We start from the raw sequence: 26699 nt of genomic DNA, 5'->3' as shown, positions 1-26699 counted from the left end.
ACTGGGATCAACTTCAATGTAAACTGAGCATAAACAGGAAATTAGTCTGAACAGATTAAAATATATAGCATAGTTATATTAAAAAGGTTTAGGTTAAACACATGATAAAGAGTCCACATTTGGTAACATAACTGACTTAACACTGGTGATGTGACCCTAGGGTACAATATAATGGATGAATGGAAAATGTGATAATTAAATCCATTTAGCATTATTTGATTTTAAAAGAAAATATTTAATTTTTTTTCCCAATAAGAAGACTGAGATACAAACATTGACCTTCGTTGTCGTGTTGAATGGAATCACAAAATGTCATGTTTTATTAGACTGTGATATATTGTTTTGTTAGCCATAGGTGTTGGTTCCAATGAACTTGTTTTATGAATGATAATGATTCCCATGCTATCCTGACTACCCTCATGTATATGTCTGAATCACAGTAAGTAATGCTTTTTGTTTTGCAGGAAAACTAAGGCGACTGTCTATATTGAAAGCAGACCAGAATCGTCTTGCCCAGCTGCCAGAGAGCATTGGCAACTGTGAGAGTCTCACTGAACTGATGCTCACAGAGAATCACTTACAGGTGTGTTTTTGATAGCACTGTAGTTCCTCATATATACATACTGTTGTGAGGGCAGGTTTGATAACTTAGACCCAATTACTTTTCTTTTATGTAATCGAAATCAAAAAGACAACTGTTTCATCCAACGACAAGCAGTTTAATTTATGTGCTAACAAGGTCAAAACATTGTCCTCTTTAGCTACTGTTGATTTCTACAGTAGTAATTACCCACCTTTGATGGCTGTGCTCTTCTGTCCTTGGAAAGACCTTGTGACTTACAGTACAGCATGACACAATTTCATTTTCCTTCTGAAGGGATGCATCTCCTATTATCTTGTAACCTTTGACCTTCATTCTTCACTTCCTAAGAGGCTAAAAACATCTAAGTGTGCGCCAGGGACTTATCCTCACTTTGGCACTAACAATTAGATTTGTTTATTTCATCCTGACAGGAGGACTGTGTAAGTAATCCCCATGCTGGGCCACATGCCAGTCAAGTGTCACTGTTATACCCATTACTGTATGTGCAAAATGTAATTATTTCTTATTGGTTGTTTCCCTCTTTAGAGTGTGCCAAGAAGTATTGGAAAACTAAAGAGACTCTCCAACTTCAACTGTGACAGAAACCGACTAGCATCATTACCAAAAGAGGTATGCTATGGTCTTTCCAACATGTAGTAGTTTGAAGCAAATAAGCATAGTGAGACTTGTTGAGACCTGTTGCTTCAAAGGGCACCACAGTTCATAGTCTACTATATTATGGGCTTAGATGTTATCTTTGCTTTATCTTGTAAATGCTTTATGTTATGAGAACATGATGCCTCTTCCTTTGAGTTTCTTTCTGTGATAAAATAAGGGATGGTTTAATGGCTCAGAAAGTTTGACTCCATCTTCCTTTGTGATTTTACCATATTTATCACATTTTGTGATGCAGCAGTGAAGTCGCTCCACAGTACATTGATTTACAACACAATTCTTGTATTATATGAAGGAGTGCACTGTATAGACTGGATCAAAAAGCAATTTGTCCCCTTGCTGCTGTGAGGTACTTTTTTGAATTATTTCAAACTGTCACTTTCTCCAACTGGCAGAACTTGTTTCCTGCTGTAGAAATAACCCCCCCACACCCACCAGTTTGTCTTCAATTTAGACACAAGAAATATACTTTTATGAGGTTTTTTTAATGCTTCGGTACTGTATGTGTGAGGGAACTGTCTATTTGCATGTAATGCTAAGCTAACCATTTTACCCTAAGCAAAATGCCTGCGCATGCTCAGTCTGAACATGCTCAGAAAAAGGCTAACGTAAACCTTGATCGCATCTCATTTTGCCTCCATGATTTACTCTGCTGCTCGGATCAATGATGTAAAATCATAGAAGCCTCAGTCATGAGTAAGTGTAATCTGGTTAGTGCATCCACCAGTAATCACTGTGATTTGCATGCAGAACTTATCTGCACTAGACTTGACCCCTTCTGATTTTAGTGGGGATTGTGAAATGCTAATCCTCATACCTGCTAACCAGGAAATCCAGTTTCTGTGAACTGAATCTCATTCAGTAGAAGCGTACAGAATGCCACTGTGGTACTATGCAGACCAATGTCGATTATCAAATCGACCTGAGAACTCTGTCATAAAGGCCATCTCCCACTGTGACTGTCTTCACCTAAGACATGGCTGTGCCACTCATCATTCTCGGCATGTGACTGTCTGTACAGTAGCAGCTGCATGATTTTAGCTCTCAGGCTGGTGGCATGCTATCTTTTGTTTCCAGGAGATTCAAGAGCAGACAGCAAGCACACTGTTTTTCACAGACAAAACATGCAGCCCCCCCACCCCCATCCATTTATTTTCTATTATCTTCTGCAGTTCTCTGGTGTGTTCAGCTACGGTTTATTCTCCGAGTGCTGTATGTTTATTCTAGCCTCTTGTCTGTTGGAGAGAAAGCAATCTCCCTCTGGTTAAATCTTTATCTGAAAGGCCCTTTAGTGATTATACAATGCCCCTGTGTCTCAGTGACGCAAACAGTTCAGTGTGTGAGTCCACAGCACTTGGCCCAGATAATAAATTGATAGTGTCATTGTTTTATTGTCTCAAACCGTGAATGCTGCATGACCTTTCTAATGTTAACAGTAGTCCTGGTACTAGACGAGCACTTGTTTACCACAATACAGTGGTGTTAGGTATGTGGTTGATTTTAAATAAATATTTATCACTCATTGATAATTGGCTCAAAGTATCAAAGCCTGATATTTTCTTATTTCCATTTTAATGCAAATATTTTAACAAGGCATTTCACACTTTCATAGTCATTTAGTGTTGAATAGTATTTACTTAGGAAGATCTCCATAGACAAACAATGTATCTGGTATTGATGTTGTTTGAGTGTCGGCCCATGCACGTAGTCCTTTGTATAGCCTACTTCTGAGGTAATGGCTAGACTTTGAGTAGCCTACTTTGTAGCCTACTAACCAAGATTCCTGCTGGTATTTGGACTTGTCTTCTAGGCACGTCTTGAACTCTTATTTACTCCAGTGAGGGCTTCAGCTTAGCCAGATCCTTTTAACATGATGAGACTGTATTTGGTTCCTGTTCAAGTCTGTCTGGCCACTGACTGATTTAGTTAGTAGATTAGTCTGACTACAGCACTTTAGCTGGCCCATCAGGTCCCTACTTTAACACACAAGTAATTGCAGCAAATTTTAGCTGCTACTCTTCAAAACACCATAGCCGTTAGATACATAGTCCCCCGTGGAAATCGAACCCACAATCCTGGCATTGCAAGTGCCATGTTTTTCCAACTGAGCTACACAGGACTTTAAATATTCCCATTTGAATATGCCCATTTCTGTGGCAAAGCTCCCAAATGCTCTGAATGGTTTACCTTTCTATGCCCATTACACTAAATGGATATTTTGAACAATGAAGGTATACACGCATCATATTTTTCTGTGGTTTTGAAATGGTAAAGTAAAAATGGAACTTTAGATTTTTTTTATTTTACGTAAATTGTTCTAACCAAAGCTTTTTCCCTCTTCCTCCCTGCTCAAGATATCTGTGTGCCTCAGAACACGGAACAAATATGCAATTGTGTGGGTGTTTGACGATGACTGACTTAAAACACTAAAGACACTGTTTTCACGTCTTGTTTGTATGTCTTTCCTAACCAAATCAAGATTGGAGGTTGCAGTAGCCTGAATGTCTTCTGTGTACGAGAGAACAGGCTTACAAGGATTCCCTCTGAGATCTCTCAGGCCTCAGAGCTGCATGTATTTGATGTCTCTGGAAATAGGTAGGCTACATTAAAATTCAATGCCACTTTATTAACCTTTTTAATCATATACACATTATATCATGTACAATATTTACATTTGAATATACACCAGACCCAGTAAAGCTTTTAGATGTCACTGGTGCTCACAGTAAATCATAATATTTGACACCAATAGACTCGTTCTTAGCTGTCCACAAATCAATCAGGTTCACAAAACATTTTGCAAAATTCTCTGAAGCCTGTCTATATCATGTCATCTCTCTCCAGACTGCTCCACCTACCCATATCTCTGACCGCGCTGCGACTCAAGGCCCTGTGGCTGTCAGAAAACCAGTCGCAGCCTCTGCTCACCTTCCAGAATGACATAGACCCAGAGTCTGGGGAAAAGGTGCTCACCTGTGTTCTCCTGCCCCAACAGCCTTTAGAACCAGATAGTAAAGGTAAGGTCTTCTCATGGGCTTCCAACTCAGTAGCCTTGTGGTTTGTGTCCGCCCTGAGATTGGAAAGTTGGGAGTTCGATCCCTGGCCGAGTCACACCAAAGACCTGTAAAAAATGTGACCTGATGTGTATCTGCTTGGCACTCAGCATTAAGGAGGTAGATTAGGGGTAAGGCCTGCTATAGACAAGCGTCCTGTCCAGGGGGTGTACTTGTACATCAAGCTGCCTTGGGCTACAGAAACGGGAGATAGGCTCCTGCTCCGATGAGTCGTTCCACCTCGCACAATCCAAGGCTCATGCAAGGCTACTTACCCTCGGTCTGTCTGGGTTTTCCGTGCATCGGCAGGACATCTGGTAAGACGAGGGACGTGGGTCTATTTGTCAATAACAGCTGGTGTGCAATGTCTATTAAAGAAGTCTCGAGGTATTGCTCGCCTGAGGGTAGAGTACCTCATGATAAGCTGTAGACCACACTATCTACCAAGAGTTCTTATATAAACTCAGCAAAAAAGGAAACGTCCTCTCACTGTCAACTGCGTTTATTTTCAGCAACCTTAACATGTGTAAATATTTGTATGAACATAACAAGATTCAACAACTGAGACATAAACTAAACAAGTTCCACAGACATGTGACTAACAGAAATTGAATAATGTGTCCCTGAACAAAGGGGGGGGGTCAAAATCAAAAGTAACAGTCAGTATCTGGTGTGGCCACCAGCTGCATTAAGCAATGTAGTGCATCTCCTCCTCATGGACTGAACCAACTGTGCCAGTTCTTGCTGTGAGATGTTACTTCACTCTTCCACCAAGGCACCTGCAAGTTCCTGGACATTTGTGGGGGGGGGAATGGCCCTCACCCTCCGATCCAACAGGTCCCAGACGTGCTCATTGGGATTGAGATCCGGGCTCTTCGCTGGTCATGGCAGAACACTGACATTCCTGTCTTGCAGGAAATCACGCACATAACGAGCAATATGGCTGGTGGCATTGTCATGCTGGAGGGTCATGTCAGGATGAGCCTGCAGGAAGGGTACCACATGAGGGAGGAGGATGTCTTCCCTGTAATGCACAGCGTTGAGATTGCCTGCAATGACAACAAGCTCAGTCCGATGATGCTGTGACACACCGCCCCAGACTATGACGGACCCTCCACCTCCAAATCGATCCCGCTCCAGAGTACAGGCCTCGGTGTAACGCTCATTCCTTTGACCATAAACGCGAATCCGATCATCAACCCTGGTGAGACAAAACCGCGACTCGTCAGTGAAGAGCACTTTTGCCAGTCTTGTCTGGTCCAGCGACGGTGGGTTTGTGCCTATAGGTGACGTTGTTGCCGGTGATGTCTGGTGAGGACCTGCCTTTCAACAGGTCTACAAGCCCTCAGTCCAGCCTCTCTCAGCCTATTGCAGACAGTCTGAGCACTGATGGAGGGATTGTGCATTCCTGGTGTAACTCGGGCAGTTGTTATTTCCATCCTGTACCTGTCCCGCAGGTGGGATGTTCGGATGTACCGATCCTGTGCAGGTGTTGTTACACATGGTCTGCCACTGCGAGGACGATCAGCTGTCCGTCCTGCCCATCTCTGTAGTGCTGTTTTAGGCGTCTCACAGTATGGACATTGCAATTTATTGCCCTGGCCACATCTGCAGTCCTCATGCCTCCTTGCAGCATGCCTAAGCACGCTTACGCAGATGAGCAGGGACCCTGGGCATCTTTCTTTTGGTGTTTTTCAGAGTCAGTAGAAAGGCCTTTTTAGTGTCCTAAGTGTTCATAACTGTGACCTTAATTGCCTACCGTCTTTAAGCTGTTAGGTCTTAATGACCGTTCCACAGGTGCATGTTCATTAATTGTTTATGGTTCATTGAACAAGCATGGGAAACATTGTTTAAACCCTTCACAATGAAGATCTGTGAAGTTATTTTGATTTTACGAATTATCTTTGAAAGACTGGGTCCTGAAAAAGGGATGTTTTTTGTTGTTGCTGACTTTATATTTGTAGCCGTCTATTTAACACCACAAACCGATGCTGGCACTAAGACCGCACTCAACGAGCTAGATAAGGTCGTAAGCAAACAAGAAAATGCTCATCCAGAAGCGGCACTCCTAGTGGCCGGGGACTTTAATACAGGCAAACATAAGTCCGTTTAACCTCATTTCTACCAGCATGTCACATGTGCAGCCAGAGGAAGAAAAAAAAAACTCTAGACCACCTTTACACCACACACAGACGCATTCAAAGCTCTCCCTCGCCCTCCATTTGGCAAATCTGACCATAATTCTATCCTCGGGATTCCTGCTTACAAGCAAAAACTATAGCAGGAAGTACCAGTGACTCGCTCAATACAGAAGTGGTACTACGCTACAAGATTGTTTTGCTAGCACAGACTGGAATATGTTCCGGGATTCATCCAATGGCATTGAGGAGTATACCACCTCAGTCACCCGTCTTCATCAATACGACAACGTTGTCCCCACAGTGACTGTACGTACACTACCGTTCAAAAGTTTGGGGTCACTTAGAAATTAGTTGCAAAATGAATAGGAAATATAGTCAAGACGTTGACAAGGTTATAAATGATGATTTTTAATTGAAATAATTGTCCTTCAAACTTAGCTTTCGTCAAAGAATGCAGCAATTACAGCCTTGCAGACCTTTGGCATTCTGAAGAGATTTCACCCTATGCTTCCTGAAGCATCTCCCACAAGTTGGATTGGCTTGATGGGCACTTCTTACGTACCATACGGTCAAGCTGCTCCCACAACAGCTCAATAGGGTTGAGATACGATGACTGTGTTGGCCACTCCATTATAGACCTAATATAGCTGACTGCTTCTTCCCTAAATAGTTTTTGCATAGTATGGAGCTGTGCTTTGGGTCATTGTTCTGTTGTAGGAGGAAATTGGCTCCAATTAAGCGCCATCCGCAGGGTATGGTGTTGCAAAATGGAGTGCTAGCCTTCTTCAAGATCCCTTTTTACCCTGTATAAATCTCCCACTTTACCACCACCAAAGCACCCCTAGACCATCACATTGCCTCCACCATGCTTGACAGATATCGTCATGTACTCGTCCAGCATCTTCATTTTTTTCTGCATCTTCTTTGTGGTCCAAACACCTTAAACTTAGATTTGTCTGTCCATAACACTTTTTTCCAATCTTCCTCTGTCCAGTGTCTGTTCTTTGCCCATCTTAATCTTTTCTTTTTATTGGCCAGTCTGATTTAGCGCTTTTTCTTTGCCACTCTTCCTAGAAGACCAGCATCCCAGAGTCGCATCTTCACTTTTGACGTTGAGACTGGTGTTTTGCGGGTGCAATTTAATGATGCTGCCAGTTGAGGACTTGTGAGGCGTCTGTTTCTCAAACTAGACACTCTAATGTACTTGTCCTCTTGCTCAGTTGTGCACCGGGGCCTCCCACTTTTTATATTCTGGTAAGAGCCAGTTTGCGCTGTTCTGTGAAAGGAGTAGTACACAGTGTTGTACGAGATCTTCAGTTTCTTGGCAATTTCGCATGGGATAGCCTTCATTTTTCACAACAAGAATAGACTGATGAGTTTCAGAAGAAAGTTCTTTGTTTCTGGCCATTTTGAGCTTGTAATCAAACCCACAAATGCTGATGCTCAAAATGCTCAACTAGTCTAAAGAAGGACAATTGTATTGCTTCTTTAATCTGAACAACAGTTTTCAGCTGTGCTAACATAATTGCAAAAGGGTTTTCTAATGATGAATTAGCCTTTTTAAAATTATAAACTTGGATTAGCTAACACAACGTGCCATTGGAACTCAGTGATGGTTGCTGATAATGGGTCTCTGTACGCCTATGTAGATATCCCATAAAAAATGTGCAGTTTCCAGCTACAATAGTAATTTACAATATTAACAATGTCTACACTGTATTTCTGATCAATTTGATGTTATTTTAATGGACAAAAATGTTGGTTTACTTTCAATAACAAAGACATTTCCAAGTGACTCAACTTTTGAACGGTAGTGTACATATCCCAACCAGAATCCATAGATTACAGGCAACATTCGCACCGAGCTAAAGACTAGACCTGCAGCTTTCAAGGAGCAGGACACTAATCCGGACGCTTATAACAAATTCCAATACGCCCTTAGACGATGCTTCAATCAGGCAAAGCGTCAATACAGGACTTAGGTTGAATCCTACTATACCCGCTCTGACGCTCGTCGGATGTGGCAGGGCTTGTAAACTAGAAAGAGAAACCTAGCCGCGAGCTGCCTAGTGACGCAAGCCTACCAGACGAGCTAAATGTCTTTTTATGCTCACTTCGAGGCAAGCAACACTGAAGCATGCATGAGAGCACCAGATGTTCCAGACGACTGTGTGATCACATTCTTCTTAGCTGATGTGACCAAGACCTTTTTTAAACAGGTCAACGTTTTACAAAGCCGCGGAGCCAGACTGATTACAAGTATGTGTACTCAAAGCATGCGTGGACCAATTGACAAGTGTCTCCACTGACATTTTCAACCTCTCCCTGACTAGTCTGTGATACCTACATGTTTAAAGCACACCACCATAGTCCCTGTGCCCAAGGAAGCGTAGGTAACCTGCCTAAATGATTACCGCCCTGTAGCATTCACGTTGGTAGCCATGAAGTGCTTTGAAAGGCTGGTCATGGCTCACATCAACAGCGTCCCGGAAACCCAGTCCAATTCGCATACCGCCCCAACAGATCCACAGATTCAATCACACTTTCCATCTGGACAAAAGGAACACCTATGTGAGAATGCTTATCATTGACTACAGCTCAGTGTTAAACACCATAGTGCCCACAAAGCTCATCGCTAAGCTAAGGACCCTGGGACTAAACACCTCCCTCTGCAACTGGATCCTAGACTTCCTGACGGGCTGCCCCAGGTGGTAAGGGTAGGCAACAACACATCTGCTATGCTGATCCTCAACACTGGGGCCCCTCGGGTGCGTGCTTAGTCCTCTCCTGTACTCCCTTTTCACCCACGACTGTGTGGCAAAACACGACTCCAACACCATCATTAAGTTTGCTGACAACACAACAGTGGTTGGCCTGATCACCGACAACGATGAGACAGCCTATAGGGAGGAGGTCCGAGACTGCCAGGACAACAACCTCTCCCTCAATGTGAGCAAGACAAAGGAGCTGATCATGGACAACAGGAAAAGTTGGGCCGAACAGGCCCCCGTGGAACGTGTTGAGAGTTTCAAGTTCCATGACGTCCACATCACCAACAAACTAACAAACTATCATAGTCCAACACACCATGACAGTTGTGAAGAGGGCACGACAACACCTTTTCCCCCTCAGGAGACTGAGAAGATTTGGCATGTGACCCCAGATTCTCAAAGTTCTACAGCTGCACCATCAAGAGCATCCTGACCGGTGGCATCACCGCCTGGTATGGTACCTGCTCGGCATCTCACCGTAAGGCGCTGCAGAGGGTAGTGCATACGGCCCAGTACATCACTTGGGCCAAGCTTCCAGCCACCCAGGACCTATATACTAGGCGGTGTCAGAGGAAGGCCCCAAAAAATGGTCAGACCAAACGGCTCCTTAACATCTTTTACCCCCAAGCCATAAGACTGCTGAACAATTAATCAAATGGCAACCCTGACTATTTGCATTAGCTAGCTACCTAGCTATAATGACCATTATGACCATTATGTTTGGAGGAAAAAGGGGGAGGCTTGCAAGCCGAAGAACACCATCCCAACCGTGAAGCACGTGGGTGGCAGCATCATGTTGTGGGGGTGCTTTGCTGCAGGGGGGACGGGTGCACTTCACAAAATAGATGGCATCATGAGGTAGGAAAATGATGTGGATATATTGAAGCAACATCTCAAGACATCAGTCAGGAAGTTAAAGCTTGGTCGCAATTGGGTCTTCCAAATGGACAATGACCCCAAGCATACTTCCACAGCTGTGGCAAAATGGCTTAAGGACAACAAAGTCAAGGTATTGGAGTGGCCATCACAACACCCTGACCTCAATCCCATAGAACATTTGTTGGCAGAACTGAAAAAGCGTGTGCGAGCAAGGAAGCCTACAAACCTGACTCAGTTACACCAGCCCTGTCAGGAGGAATGGGCCAAAATTCACCCAACTTATTGTGGGAAACTTGTGGAAGGCTCCCTAAAATGTTTGACCCAAGTTAAACAATTTAAAGGCAATGCTACCAAATACTAATTGAGTGTATGTAAACTTCTGACCCACTGGGAATATGAAAGAAATAAAAGCTGAAATAAATCATACTATTATTCTGACATTTCACATTCTTAAAATAAAGTGGTGATCCTAACTGACCTAAGACAGGGAATTTCTCCTAGGATTAAATGTCAGGGATTGTGAAACTGAGTTTAAATGTATTTGGCAAAGGTGTATGTAAACCACTGACTTCAACTGTGTGTGTGTGATCTATTTTACCCTCCTTTTTTTCTCTCCCCAATTTCGATCTTTTATCTCTTCCCGAGCCAGCTGGGGAGTTTCAGAGAAGGTAGAGGCATGCGTCCTCCAAAACAACATGACCCGCCAAACCGCGTTTCTTAACACCCTTCCACTTAAGTCAAAAATCTAATTTTATTGGTCACATACACATGGTTAGCAGATGTTAATGCGAGTGTAGCGAAATGCTTGTGCTTCTAGTTCCTACCGTGCAGTAATATTTAACAAGTAATCTAACAATTTCACAACTACCTTAAACACACAAGTGTAAAGGAATGAATAAGAATATATTCATATAAATATATGGATGAGCGATGGCCGTGCGGCATAGGCAAGATATAGTAGATGGTATAGAGTACTGTATATACATGTGAGATGAGTAATGTAGGGTATGTAAACATTAGATGAAGTGTCATTGTTTAAAGTGACTTGTGATACATTTATTACATTCAATTTAATTATTAAAGTGGCTAGAGATTTGAGTCAGTATGTTGGCAGCAGCCACTCAATGTTAGTGATGGCTGTTCAACAGTCTGATGGCCTTGAGATAGAAGCTGTTTTTCAGTCTCTCGGTCCCAGCTTTGATGCACCTGCACTGACCTCGCCTTCTGGATGATAGCGGGGTGAACAGGCAGTGGCTCGGGTGGTTGTTGTCCTTGATTATCTTTTTGGCCTTCCTGTGGTGTAGGTGTCCTGGAGGACAGGTAGTTTGCCCCCGGTGATGGGTTGTGCAGACATCACTATCCTCTGGAGAGCCTTACGGTTGTGGGCAGAGCAGTTGCCGTACCAGGCGGTGATACAGCCCGACAGGATGCTCTCGATTGTGCATCTGTAAAAGTTTGAGCGTTTTCGGTGCCAAGCCAGATTTCTTCAGCCTCCTGAGGTTGAAGAGGCGCTGTTGCACCTTCACCACACGGTCTGTGGGTGGACCATTTCAGTTTGTCCGTGATGTGTACGCCGAGGAACTTTCCACCTTCTCCACTACTGTCCCGTCAATGTGGATAGGGGTTGTGCTTCCTCTGCTGTTTCCTGAAGTCCACGATAATCTCCTTTGTTTTGTTGATGTTGAGTGTGAGGTTATTTTCCTGACACCACACTCCGAGGGTCCTCACCACCTCCCTGTAGGCTGTCTCATCGTTGTTGGTAATCAAGCCTACCACTGTAGTGTCGTCTGCAAACTTAATGATTGAGTTGGAGGCATGCATGGCCATGCAGTCATGGGTGAACAGGGAGTACAGGAGAGGGCTGAACGCACCCTTGTGGGGCCCCTGTGTTGAGGATCAGCGGGGTGGAGATTTTGTTTTCTACCCTCACCACCTGTGGGCGGCCCGTCAAAATCCAGGACCCAGCTGCACAGGGAGTGCGCCGCCCTATGGGACTCTCAACCCAGGTCTGTAGTGATGCCTCTAGCACTGATGCAGTGCCTTCGACCGCTGTGCCACTCGGGAGGCCCTTTGTCTTCATTATTACAGAAAAATAAATTCCATCATTGTTTACAAGTTAATGGTGAGCCAATTACAGAAAAATTGCGTATGATTGTGAGTGTGACAGAATAAAAGCAACTTGTAAACTGTCTCGTTGGCCTAATGTTATATCCTAATTTGACTTTGGTGCAGGTCATGCTCTTCACATTATGGTCTCTGGTAAACGCATAAAATCTAAGTTTATTTGTCACATGCACAGGATACAGAAGGTATTGTGAAATGGTTACTTGCATAGCGGAGTCTTTTAAAAATTGTTTTTTTATAGACATGTAGCTTGCTAGCTAACTGAACAATGAACCATAATCACAACTCATAACATTACTACCCTGCATGAATCTGCAGGTAGCTAACCAACCAGGTTCAATGTTAGCCTAAGGTTAGCTAGCTAGCTATAAATGGCAATGCAAATGGCTCTGAGACACAAATAATATTACTACACAGATCATACATGTAACGTTAGCTAGCGAGCCAGCTAACAGTACACTTTAAGTTGAATTGAAAAGTACTTTCTGACAAAATTAGAAACATGTAATATCTGAAAATGTAGCTTGGTAGACAATCTTACCCGTATACATGGATGGACGCTTCTCCTTCTGTCACGCATGCCATGGTTGCCCTTAGTTTGAAGATGTAAAAAACACCTGTCTCCAGATAACAACAGCCTCCTGTGTCTCTTTTTGATTCCCAGTGCATATTTGCAACTAAAGGCCAGAATTTTCTCCATCTCCTTAGCTATCATACTCTAATTCCACTGATTTTCAAAACTCGGTCCTCCAGAAAGTGGAGAGCAACACTTTTGAAGTTCTACCATGTGATATCTGCGTTAGAAAGGATTTTCTACACATACTGACCAGCTCATGTTATAGACCGAAGCGTGCTTCATGGCAGACCAATCCGAACTCATCTCTCGGCATGTCCAGCCCATCCATTATCTCAGCCAATCATGGCTAGCGGGAAGGTTGCGGTCTATTTTTCCAAGGCTCATAATTTAACAATGGAATTCGTATTTACAGATGGCATACAAGTCTGTTATTAAGGCACATGAAAGTTCACGTTCCAGAAGGCATTTCTGCCCCAAAACGTATTTTGTTAAAACGTTTATGTTCCAATGCCTCCTGTGAAGTAGTGATGCGCAACATGCCTAGTTTCCTGAAACAAGTTACATGATCATCACAGCATTTAACCTAACGTTAGTTGGCTACTAATACATCAAACTTGCCGGTATATTAACTAAATGTTATCTAACTAACTACCTAACATTTATTGACTTGATTATTCATGTCAGTCTTAGCTTAGCTAAGTGGTATAGTCGTTGTGCGTTGTCAATGGACATAGTTAATGAAGTCCTCTAAGATGTCTAGCTAGTCAATTGTTATGCTAGCAAGAAGTTGCATAGCAACAGCATCAACTTCCACGTAGACGGGCGACGCACTAGTACACTCAACTGAAAGGATATCGTTTGGTTACAGTATACTAAAATGAGCTTTAATTATACAGTATGCTAGTATTGGTATTCGAACACGGCTATAGACTTATGACTGGCAGCCTAGTGTAGCAGTTGTGGTGTTGCTGAGCTAACAATTTGCTTGACCCCAGTGTTAGAACTCTGCGCTTCGGCTGAAAAATATAATAGCAGTGCCCTAAATACAAAAAGGTAGCACATTAGAGAACCAACATTGGTACATGGTGGCGATAAATATATACATTTTTTTAATCAATACTGTTGCCGTTCCGAAAGGTGGCAAGTCTAATGTTCACTTTTATGGTTGCTGTAGTCTTGTTCTTATCTGATACCTAGATATTGTGTAAGGTCGGGCAAGACATTTTTTATTTTAATTCTCACGACCTTGTTAAAAAATCAGGTAGTTGGTTCTTGTAATGGCCGGACGGCTCCAATCCAGGTGATTTGCAGATTGTCAGACATTTGTGTCATATTGGATATGATGGTAAGGAGAATTTAATTGACCATTGAGCTTCAACCAAAACCTGTGGTCACACCGGTGTGATGATAATTCCCCAGAGTTCTACAAGCATTAGATTCTAAGTGCCCCGTGGTTTTGATCATGTTATCACATGATCTGCACGGAGGAACACCAGTGTCCTGCGTCTCTGATCTATCGCTGTATTGATTCCGATTAAGAGGAGCCAGCGGGGATCACAGAGCCTATAACTAGAGCCCTGCACCGGCATGAATTTTTAAGCCCAAACTCGCAACGTTCAGGCACTACCTAACCCAGGCCTGATTGCTTCTTTCAAATTGAAGGCCCTGCGCTGGCCGAAATCAGAAATAACTTCCTCCGTTAGTGTCCACCATTAGCTGCTCGTCTGTCGGTCCCTGCCTTGCTCGTGCTGCATGCGCTCTGTGCATGGCTTTACTTATGGGAGTATCCAGAGCAACGCCGTTGCTTGTTCTGTTCAATGATGAGACAGAGAGCAGTTAGCTGAAAACTAGCTACTTTTCGTCACTGTAAACTCAGACAACTCAAGGAACATTATTATTTTCGCTAAAGTAATCTCTCCTGTGGACTCTGACAATGTTTTTGTCTTATATTTGACGAGGTAGAAGCACTTCTGACACCATGATATGTACTGTGCAGCAGATCACGAGCAAATGGCTCCGCTTCAAAATGTTAATGATAAATATCAAGCTAGGGTCGGGGTAGCAGAGCTCTACCTGTAACGGTTCTGGATCTGGGCATATGCTCTAACCCCCCCCGAGGGCCAGGCCTGCTCCTCTGCTGTTTTTTTTTTTTTTACTCCAGTGGATTGGATAGCAAAAGAGGCTTAACTCCTGACTGGCCTGCAGCCATTAAAAGCCTGCTGGGTGAGGTGAAGCAAGGAGAGGCTTGCTCACTCACTCAGCTGAGTCCTGGAATAATCTAGGCCTGATCCAATTGTTGATTGGATAAAAAATAAAATCACAAACTCCACAACCTGGTTGCAGCACCCATATGTCATGTTTCTGATCTGATTCATTGAATGACTACAGCGTGTGCTCCTTGTTATGACCATCCTCCTGATTTCTCTCGGAATGAGAGGACTAAGTGTTTATGGTGCGGCAGCGTAGCCTAGGGGTTAGTGTTGGACTAGTAACCAAAAGGTTGCAAGATCGAATCCCCAAGCGGACAAGGTACAAATCTGTCGTTCTGCCCCTGAACAAGGCAGCTAGGCCGTCATTGAAAATAAGAATTTGTTCTTAACTGACTTGCCTAGTTAAATAAAGGTAAAATAAATGAAAAAAATGTTCATTTCCGTAACCCTTTGTTCACTTGCTGAGCAGCAGATGAGGATCTAAGACTTTGTGAAGGTCAAGTCTGTGAGCTTGAGTTGGGGGGGGGGGGGGGGGTTGTTTAGCTGTAAGCTTGTGACTAAGCTGGGATTTGAAACTGTGATCTACCCGGTTCCAAGCTCTCATTTATGAGCATTGTGTCACAAGCTGCACAAACTCTCAGCACTGTGTCATGGGACAGCTCCTCTTCACTGGCATGATTGGTTCTCTCAATCTGGTGGGGGGGGTTGCAGAATGAGAGCACGTCATGTGGTAGTTTTCACATAGGCCTTACAGTTCATGCATGCATTTAAGCATAATTTTGAAAAGCCAATTATTGCTTAAGATGTAAATGATTTAATATCCTCTCACAAACATATCTAATGTTTCCTGTTTTCGGCTCAGACAACCTTGCTCGCTGTGGTGCTCTGGAGAGCCTGGTGAATGACATGGTGGATGACACCTGGGACGACAAGGCCATGAAGAGGATCAGTGCCATCCACTTCCTGGATGATGACGATGACGAGGATGATGAAAAGGTGAGAGGAAGGACGAGGTGTGTGTGTGTGTGTGTGTGTGTGTGAAGAGGAGCGTGTGAAGGGGACTGACAGGAGGTGATGGGGTAGGAAAGACGGAGGTCGTTTGAAACGTCATAACTGTCACAAGGGTCGTTTGAAAATTCAAAACTGTCACCACTCACGGGTCGTTTGAAAATGTCACAAGGGTCATTTGAGAATTCAAAACTGTCACTACTCACGGGTTGTTTGAAATGTCAAAACTGGCGCGGCGCCAATCACTAAACAAAGAAAGAGTAGAGATGCCGCTTGAATTAATGTTCAACTAATATAAAGCCATGGTCATTGAGTCCCTTAACTGTTTGAAAGCTACGTTTCATCTTTTAGATCTTTTGAATTATGTCCAAGTGTACACTGAGTATACAAAACATTAAGAACAGTGTACACTGAGTATACAAAACATTAAGAACAGCTGCTCTTTCCATGACAGACTGACCTGGTGAATCCAAGTGAAACCTATTATTCCTTATTGATGTCACTTGTTAAATCCACTTCATATCAGTGTAGATGAAGGGGAGGAGACGGGTTAAATAACTATTTTTGAGACTTTTGATTGTGTATGTGTTCCATTCAGAGGGTGAAAGGGCAAGACAAAATATTTAAGTGCCTTTGAACGGGGTATGGTAGTAGGTGCCAGGCACGCTGCTTTGTGTCAAGAACTGCAATGCTCCTGGTTTTTCACGCTCAACAATTTCCTGTGTGTATCAAGAATGGGCTGCCATCCAAAGGACATCCAGCCAACTTGACACAACTTTGGGAAGCATTAGTCAACATGGGCCAGCATCCCTGTGGAATGCTTTCGACAACTTGTAGAGTCCATGCCCCTACAAAATGAGGGCAAAAAATAACATTATATATAGTGCCTTCGAAAGGTATTCAGAGCCCTTGACTTATTCCACATTTTGTTACGTTACAGCCTTATTCTAAAATGGATTAAATAAATACAAATCCTCATAAATCTACACACAATCATGACAAAGAAAAACAGGTTTTCAGAAAAACATTCAGACCCTTTGCCATGAGACTCGAAATTGAGCTCAGGTGCAACCTGTTTCCATTGATCATCCTTCAGATGTTTCTACAACTTGATTGGAGTCCACCTGTGGTTGGACATGATTTGGAAAGACACACACCTGTCTATATAAGGTCCCACAGTTGTCAGAGCAAAAACCAAGCCATGAGGTCGAAGGAATTGTCCGTAGAGCTCCGAGACAGGATTGTGTTGAAGCACAGATCTAGGGAAGGGTGGCAAAACATTTATGCAGCATTGAAGATTCTCAAGATCAGTGGCCTCATCCTTAAATGGAATAAGTTTGGAATCACCAAGACTCTTCCTAGAGCTGGACGTCCGGCCAAACTGAGCAATCGGGGGAGAAGGGCCTTGGTCAGGGAGGTGACGAACCCGATGGTCACTCTGACAGAGCTCCAGAATTTCTCTGTGGAGATGGGATAACCAGAAACACAACCATCTCTGCAGCACTCACCAATCAGGCCTTTATGGTAGGGTGTCCAGACTTAAGCCATTCCTCAGTAAAAGGCACATGACGGCCCGCTTGGTGTTTTGCCAAAAGGCACCTAAAGACTCTCAGACCATGAGAAACAAGATTCTCTGGTCTGATTTAAATCAAGTTGAACTCTTTGGCCTGAATGCCAAGCATCACATCTGGAGGAAACCTGGCACCATCCATACAGTGAATGCTCTGGGGATGTTTTTCAGCAGCAGGGACTGGGAGACCAGTCAGGATTGAGGCAAAGATGAACGGAGGAAAGTACAGAGATCCTTGATGTAAACCTGCTCAGGACCTCAGACTGGGGGCAAAGGCTCACCTTCCAACCAGACAATGACCATAAGCACACAGCCAAGACTATGCAGGAGTTGCTTTGGGACAAGTCTCTGAATGTCTTTGTGGACTAGCCAGAGCCTGGACATTTCTGTAGAGACCTGAAAATAGCTGTGCAGCAATGCTCCCCATCCAACCTGAAAGAGCTTACAACACATCTGCTGCACCAGGCTGCCAATGCAGGTGTGCCAAGCTTGTAGCGTCATACCCAAGAAGAATCTAGGCTGTACTCGCTGCCAAAGGTGCTTCAACAAAGTACGAAATACATATGTAAATGTGAAATTTCAGTTTTATATTTGTAATTGGCAAACATGTCTAAAAACCTGTTTTTGCTTTGTCATTATCGGGTATTATGTGTAGATTGAAGAAAAAAACTAAATCAAATTTAGAATAAGGCTGTAATGTGGAAACATTCAAGGGGTCTGAATACTTTCTGAAAGCACTATGTTGCTATTAAAGCAATATCAGGCATTATTTTTTTTAAATTTGCAAACATTTCTAAAACCCGTGTTCACTTTGTCATTATGGGGTATTGTGTGTGTGTGTGTGTGTCTGTGTGTGTGTGTGTGTGTGAAAGATTAGTGGAATCTGTGTGGGTAGCTGGACAGGTGGATGAAGCTGGATTGCTTCTGGTGAAGAGGACTTGCTGTGACTGTACAGCTTGGGTGGAGAGAAGTAGAAGGGCTGGACCTTGCACAGCCCAACCCAAGGATGTATGGACAGCAACGGGCCCTCCTTCTGGTCTAGCTCGTATATGCTCAGTCAGGGTGACGAGATTTGGGTGGTCTGACCCAATCAGGATGAGTGGTGCAACCCTGGCCAGGTTAGGAAAAGGCAATCCTCGGAGATGAGGATAATGTTTCTGTAGAAAACTTACCGGGCAGGAGTGCTCTGCGAGATTCAGGGCATCTGCCGTGAAGGCATTGGTGATGTTATAGGCCACGTCCCTGTTTCCTGAAGGTGAAATGCTGAAGGTAACAGCAGAGCCTTTCACTCGGATAACATCATGTCACACCTTTCTGAGATTAAGGGTCTCGGGGGTCCCCTCCAGGTTAAGTTGACGGGTGGCCGCCGTGAGAATGATCTTTCAGACCCATAATCTTGACCGGCGAATGTATCCATGCTCTTCCCGTCACTTTGCACAGTGACCTTGACCACCTTCAACATGACCCTTGGAGACCGGTTTCTGCTGGTTGAGGTAGAGCTCCTTTGCAGCTCCTACCATGACCGTACTCTACTCCTTCTGTGCTTGGGGAGTTATATCATGCAACACTGTGAGATGGATTTCCTTACAGCAATTGCAGGGTTTCCTCAATGTGCAGCACACTTGTAGCATCGCTCGCCTGAAGTGATCCAGGCCTTCATTTGAGGTTGAGTGAGCTTTTTTACCCTGGGGCATGAACCATGGAAGTGCCCCTTACTATTGCAATATGAGCACTAAGGCTGGAATTTGATGTTCTTGCACTTGAGAGAGGTCTTCTTCCCGGGTTCCTCCCCAGTTTCACTATTTAAGTGCATGGTAGTGGGATTTAGCCTTTTCTGTCCCTCCTGGCGTTCAAACTCCTTCCTTCCCCCAGAGGCTATGGCTGAGATTATGGCCTGGTGAGCGATGCTCTTCGCCTTCACCTGCAACCATGCGGCCAGGTCTCCGAGGGCATAGGTGCTTCTCGAGCCCTCTTTCAGGATGCCCTTGTTCAAACAATGTTCGATGAAACTGTCTCTGAGCTAGACTGGAAGATTGCAAAGAAGCCTGTTCACGTGGGAGCCACATTTCAGCTCGTTCCCGTCTTCTCCTTCAACCGATTGGAGCATCGAGGTCAGGGATTGGACAGCGAGGGAGAACTCTTGGAAGGCAGCATGGTCTCCCATTTTTTTTATTTGAGAAGTGTTCAGGATGGACTAGCTGGCGTTATCTCACCATATCTCGCTTTCATGGCCTGGAGAGCGGCAGTGTATGGTGTTGCGGAGTGCGTAAAGGATTGGGCCAGCTTGTATGCACTGGGAAATCGCAAGTAATCCATCAGTACTTGTAGCGTTCTGACAGATGACTGTGAATAACCAGTAAGTAGGCTCTCCAATGCCATTTCCAAAAGGGCAAATTCACTCTCCTTTCCGCTCTCATAGTATGGCAGTTTGGGTCTGGGAATTCCATAGGCTGAGGCTACAAGCAGTTTCATAATGTTGGCTCCCTCTTCTGGTTGCGTGAAGGATAAGCTCGGGACTGCTGATGAGCTCACTGTGGCCTCATTGGGCCTGTTCCCTATTGTCCCAGACCCTCCATTGGTGGCAGCTGGAATTGGGTGAGAGCCCTCCCACCTGATGTTTGATGACTGGCCTGGCCCAGGCCCTGGATGAGAGGAACGATTTGCCGTGGTTGGTAATTGGCGGAAAGGCGAAGGAGTGATGCTTTGTCTAGATGAAGGAGAAATGCTAACTTGTGTCACTGGCATAGAGGGCGTTGGCGGAGCTGCCTGTGCTCCGTGCTGGCTGTTGACCTCGGAGCCTCCGGGGACTGTGTGCCATGCTGTACCAGAGGGGCAGATTGGGAAAAGCAGACAGGTCAGGTCCATGTGGGGGGTGGTCAGGTCAACTCCCTGTTCATTCCTCTCCAGGAAGGATGAGACCATCTGTGCCTCGTCCAATTCCCTTCTTGCTTGACGGTGCCGTCGCTGCTGTGCCAGGTCCTTGGCAATGAATTCCCGTTCCTGTAGAGCTCTACGGGCCTGCACATCCAATAGGTGACATCGTTCGTCAGCCTGTCGTTCCTCCTCAATCTGACGCTGTTTTCCGCCAACGCTAGTAGTTTCATCCTCTCTCGTAGGACAGCGGTCTGTGAATCGTTGAGGGCTAGTGAATGGTGGCTGCCATGGCCACTTCCAAAGGGGTATCCACTGGTCGAACTCTCATTCCGTCTAGAGTGCCTCGACGATTTCCCATTAGTTAAGGGGTGAGCGGAGCCTGCCTCAGGAAGCTGGTCGACCTGTACGGTGGGAGTTACCTCCTCCATAGGTTCTTCCTGTAGACTACTTTCCTGTCCCAAAGCAGTTTCTGGTCCTTGGCTCGGAGGGGATGGTTGATGGCTGAAACATACAGTTGATTCATCCCCACTTTAAGCTCTGGTGGGCTTGCCCTTTGGTGTGGGAAACTCGACCACATAATCCTTAAGATAACCAGGTAATTGCCTGGTTCTTCTGGTGATGCTGGTGGTTGAGGATGAAGCCTTCTTTGTTGCTTTAGGCTTAGCTCCTAGATCTTTTCTTTGTTCCAAGACCTTTCCCCTCAACTGCTCTTTCCTCCTCTCTCCTTGCTTCCAGTGGAGACAATTCTTCCTTCTCTTCCTCCATTTCCTTTTCACCTGTCTTTGGTTCAGTCATCATTCGGCTCGAAAGATTAGGGAAATCTGTGTGTGTAGCTGGACAGGTAGGATGACCGACAGTGAAGGTGAACAGATGGTCATGTGTCAGGTGACAGAGGAATGGATGAGCCAAGCAGGAATTCCTTTAACCATAAAGTGGTATATTTACTGAGTAGTCTGTGCTGCATAAAAAGGAAACAGAATAACAGGTATCCAATCAAATTCATAATCACAAAGATCAAATCATAACAATCATTCATTATTAACATAATTAGGGAATTCAGCAATCCAGTTCATTAAGAAGTCAATAGGAATCATCCTTGAGTCATTTAGGCTTGTAACTATCATAATACAAACAGTGATCGGTTATTCAATCTATATTCCCCATTAGTTTGATATCAGAATCGATCAGTTCAGCAAACAATGACGTTACGTATTTCACCCTTTCAAGTATCTTCATGTGTACATATAATTTCATTACATATTAACCATACAGTGAGGGGGAAAAAGTATTTGATCCCCTGCTGATTTTGTACGTTTGCCCACTTACAAAGAAATGATCAGTCTATACTTTTAATGGTAGGTTTATTTGAACAGTGAGAGACAGAATAACAACAAAAAAATCCAGAAAAACCCATGTCAAAAATGTTATAAATTGATTTGCATTTTAATTAGGGAAATAAGTATTTGACCCCCCTGCAAAACATGACTTAGTACTTGGTGGCAAAACCCTTGTTGGCAATTACAGAGGTCAGACGTTTCTTGTAGTTGGCCACCAGGTTTGCACACATCTCAGGAGGGATTTTGTCCCACTCCTCTTTGCAGATCTTCTCCAAGTCATTAAGGTTTAGAGGCTAACGATTTTCTATGGGATTATGGTCTGGAGACTGGCTAGGCCACTCCAGGACCTTAATGTGCTTCTTCTTGAGCCACTCCTTTGTTGCCTTGGCCGTATGTTTTGGGTCATTGTCATGCTGGAATACCCATCCACGACCCATATTCAATGCCCTGGCTGAGGAAAGGAGGTTCTCACCCAAGATTTGATGGTACATGGCCCCGTCCATCGTCCCTTTGAGGCGGTGAAGTTGACCTGTCCCCTTAGCAGAAAAACAACCCCAAGGCATAATGTTTCCATCTCCATGTTTGACGGTGGGGATGGTGTTCTTGGGGTCATAGGCAGCATTCCTCCTCCTCCAAACACGGCGAGCTGAGTTGATGCCAAAGAGCTCCATTTTGGTCTCATCTGACCACAACACTTTCACCCAGTTGTCCTCTGAATCATTCAGATGTTCATTGGCAAACTTCAGACAGGCATGTATATGTGCTTTCTTGAGCAGGGGGACCTTGCGGGCGCTGCAGGATTTCAGTCCTTCACGGCGTAGTGTGTTACCAATTGTTTTCTTGGTGACTATGGTCCCAGCTGCCTTGATCATTGACAAGATCCTCCCGTGTAGTTCTGGGCTGATTCCTCACCGTTCTCATGATCATTGCAACTCCATGAGGTGAGATCTTGCATGGAGCCCCAGGCCAAGAGAGATTGACAGTTCTTTTGTGTTTCTTCCATTTGCGAATAATCGTACCAAATGTTGTCACCTTCTCACCAAGCTGCTTGGCGATGGACTTGTAGCCCATTCCAGCCTTGTGTAGGTCTACAATCTTGTCCCTGACATCCTTGGCGAGCTCTTTGGTCTTGGCCATGGTGGAGAGTTTGGAATCTGATTGATTGCTTCTGTGGACAGGTGTCTTTTTATACAGGTAACAAACTGAGATTAGGAGCACTCCCTTTAAGAGTGTGCTCCTAATCTCAGCTCGTTTCCTGTATAAAAGACACCTGGGAGCCAGAAATCTTTCTGATTGAGAGGGGGTCAAATACTTATTTCCCTCATTAAAATGCAAATCAATTTATAACATTTTTGACATGCGTTTTTCTGGATTTTTTTGTTATTGTCTCCCACTGTTCAAATAAACCTACCATTAAAATTATAGACTGATCATTTCTTTGTCAGTGGGCAAACGTACAAAATCAGCAGGGGATCAAATACTTTTTTCCCTCACTGTATATCGATGGCATAATTGGCCTGTAGGGCCTTGATCTGTAGGGCCTTGATCATTGACCATTCACATTACACAATAGGTTTGAAGCGTGAGCTCCGTGGTAATAACTATAAACAATAACTGATGGCCCACTCTCCCGATCGCAACAGATCGTTCAGATGAAAGGTAACCGATTCGGTGGACTTAAGTGGATTCATGGACGCACAGAAATTCTGGATTAGACGGAGTTAAGGAAGAGAAAGCAGCGTGATCAGGCGATGGCGATTTACTCCCTTTATGGAGTTGAGATCTGTCGGACATTTCCACCTGACCTAATTAAAGCGCCCCTGGCCCAGTTGAGCAAGTGGCCATGAATTAAAGGATTGTTCCACCAACTCTTTGGCCCTTTTCTAATTCAAGGGGTCTGAATACTTTCCGAATGCACTGTATGTTGCTATTAAGGCAATATGATGCATTATTTTTATAACATTTGCAAACATTTCTAAAAACCTGTGTTCACTTTGTAATTATGGGGTATTGTGTGTGTGTGTGTAGATTGAGGATTTATTTTTATTTAGTCTATTTTAGAACAAGGCTGTAACCTTACAAAATGTGGAAAAAGTCAAGGGGTCTGAATACTTTCCGAATGCACTGTAATGCACGGCATAATGAGATACCTGTTGTAGAATCTGTCCGTCTTTCTGTTTCTCTTCACTGTTCCTCTGTCTCCTCCCCACAGGGAAGGCTGATGCGACAAGCCACTCCTCACCCAGGTGAGTTGAAGACTATGAAGAAAGCGGTGGAGAACCTCCGCAACGACCTGAACGCTGCCAAAGCTCTGGATTCCAACAAAAACGAGGTCAATAACGCTACAGTCACCACGTCTGTGTGACTTCTACCTCAGAAACATTCTGATCTCCTGTGTCTCTCGCCATGTTCTTCTGCACCACCACCAGAACGTACTTTAATCCCACAAACCCCTCCTGCGGCCTCCCTACCTAGCCCTCCTGCGGCTTAACCCTGGGACTCTGCTGTGATCCTTTTGTCCAGTACCTTACTTCATCTCCAATACACACCATGGTATCTGGCTCAGACTACCAGGGCCCATGTGCCTTCTTTTCAAACTGTTGTGCTATATTTTTTAACATAGCAATAATCTGCACAGGTGTGGTCCTTTTTCAAAGACATTTAAAAAAAATTTGCTTTTTAAAGATTTATTTCTACATTTCTTTTTAAATGGACAATAGGTAGTTGCACTACTGTAAGTCTTTAGTATATTAAATATTGTTGACATCTTCATAAATATTATATATATTTGTTTTATTTTTTAGAACACTGGGTGAATTTTTCTTTTTGAAAATTTCGGGATACTTGACCAACTGATTTAAGGATTACTGTATAGTCATTTGTGAATATTGATACTTTTATACTTTTTGGCAGCTCAGATGGTGTTAATTAAGACAATGTATAGCAAGTTTCTTAATCTATGGCAGAATTGTTCTAAACATTATTACTTTGTACGTATTTTATTTCCTTTTTAAGTAAAGAAATGAACAAAAATGCAGTTGCTAATGTCTTATCGAAAAAATGTAATTGTCTTTGGGTGAGTAGACAGCCTCGACTCTTTTCTATGCCATTGTTTAACTTCTTAATCAAATCCTAAACTAATTTTGATATAGACATGTTTTGTAATTAAGGGCTAATACAGTGAGGAACGTGTACCTTAACCACAACAGATTGAGTGGAAGTGACAGGGCTGTCTTACTTTCTTTTACTGCGCTTCACTGCTTTGAAATGTTTTCTTAAGTAGATACTGGGCGGCAGATAGCCTAGCGGTTAAGAGTGTTGGGCCAGTAACCGAAGGGTTGCTGATTTGAATCCCTGAGCCGACTAAGGAACAAAAAAATCGGTGACCTTGAGCAAGGCGCTTAACCCTAATTGGTCCTCTAAGTCACTCTGGATAAGAGCGTCTGCTCAATGACTAAAATGTAATAACTTTTTTTTTTTTTTTTTTTTAGAAACAGCAGAGTTTTTCAATGTCTCTTTCTCTTTAACACATGTGCATTGGACTTTCAATGGCCAATTCATTACACGCAAAAGGAAATGAGGACCAGGGTGGAGCCTTTTGGGAAATGCAGTTTAAGCATAGACTCATGCACTTAAAGTTTTTTTGTGTCTTAATAAAAACAGTTTGTTGTTCAAATGGTACACTATAACAATGTTTTTAGTTTTAGTTGTATTAGCAGGAGAGGACCATATACATTTGTTTTATCTTTATTTTTAAATTATTTTCTTTAGTTATCAAGCTGCACAAGAACACAATCTCAAAGAGGCATGGACACTGAGCCTACAGATTTTGATGCCTTTTACCCACTGATAAAATAAAAGGGGTTTAAAACTAAACATGATTCGTTATTCCTTAAACACGTTTTTTTTTTTTTTTTTGTCCGTTAGTCTTTAGTGTTTCAGCCTTTAGTCCTCTATGAAAAATTTAGACCTTTTATAAGTTTTCACCATGTCACAATTGTTAACATGTCTCATACTGTAACTTAACATGTCAAATCATAAACGCCATGCAATAAAATGTGTATTTGCCATTAAAATTGGATTAGGTTACACTTTAAAGGAAATCCCTCATACTTTGTTTTGTCATCGCCCATTTGATAAGTACTCATCAGGGTGGTCATTAAATACATTACAACGGAACGATTTGATTAGTGTAATGTTAGCTAACTACATAGTTGTCTTTGTATCATAGCTACTCTGTACGACACCTTTATCTATCGAGGTTAGCTGGCCAGCTACATTTTCAAACAAAGTCAACAACGCAGCCTCTGCTAGCTAGCCAACTCTACCAGTGAGCAGTACTGTATCATTTTAGTCAACAAGATTTTTGCAACGTAAGCTTAACTTTCTGAACATTCGAGATGTGTAGTCCACTTGTGTAGCTAGCAGGACTGCCTTTGTGTTAGCTAGCCAACGTTTAATCACTTCTGCGTTATGAAAGGTACTAGACACGGACACGAATGATCCATTGGTAGTTTGTTGTAACCAAGTATTGGTGCTAACCGTGTGTTTTTGGATGCTCGCATGCTAGTTAGCTACGGTGTCATAGGATACGGTGCACTGGAAGAAGCTGGAAGAATGCTGTACCAAGTTATAGCTGAATAAACTAAGTTTGAGCCTATTCCTGGTAACATTGAACCACTGTAGTTTACATCAATTATAATTTCTAAAGTGGAAGTTGGAAAGTTATATTTGAGTGTCATTGAGTGTTCATTCCAATCTCCTTTGCATTAGCGTAGCCTCTCCTGTAGCCTGTCAACCATGTGTCTGCCTATCCCTGTTCTCTCCTCTCTACACAGGCCACGCAAACGCTTCACACCTCGTGGCCGCTGCCACTCTAACCTTGTGGTCCCAGCGT

At 43.6% G+C, this 26699-nt stretch overlaps 1 protein-coding gene across 2 annotated transcripts in view; it reads left to right on the top strand.

Annotated features, from left to right (window-relative positions):
* The window catches only part of lrrc1 (leucine rich repeat containing 1), a 50810-nt gene extending 24913 nt beyond the window's left edge, over positions 1-25897 (top strand). The window contains exons 9-14 of one of the 2 annotated variants that reach the window (XM_029765377.1): positions 465-583; positions 1130-1213; positions 3738-3853; positions 4103-4274; positions 15869-16009; positions 24015-25897. In XM_029765377.1, the coding sequence (XP_029621237.1) occupies positions 465-583; positions 1130-1213; positions 3738-3853; positions 4103-4274; positions 15869-16009; positions 24015-24167 (785 nt within the window). In that variant the 3' untranslated portion in view covers positions 24168-25897. Of the gene's footprint in view, positions 1-464; positions 584-1129; positions 1214-3737; positions 3854-4102; positions 4276-15868; positions 16010-24014 lie in introns of both variants that reach the window. The other variant, XM_029765378.1, reaches the window with a different exon arrangement.
* Positions 25898-26699: the final 802 nt, after the last annotated feature.

The sequence above is a fragment of the Salmo trutta genome, chromosome 10 (genome assembly GCF_901001165.1).
Source record: "Salmo trutta chromosome 10, fSalTru1.1, whole genome shotgun sequence".
NCBI lineage: Eukaryota > Metazoa > Chordata > Actinopteri > Salmoniformes > Salmonidae > Salmo > Salmo trutta.
This window is presented reverse-complemented; position numbering and strand designations above follow the sequence as displayed.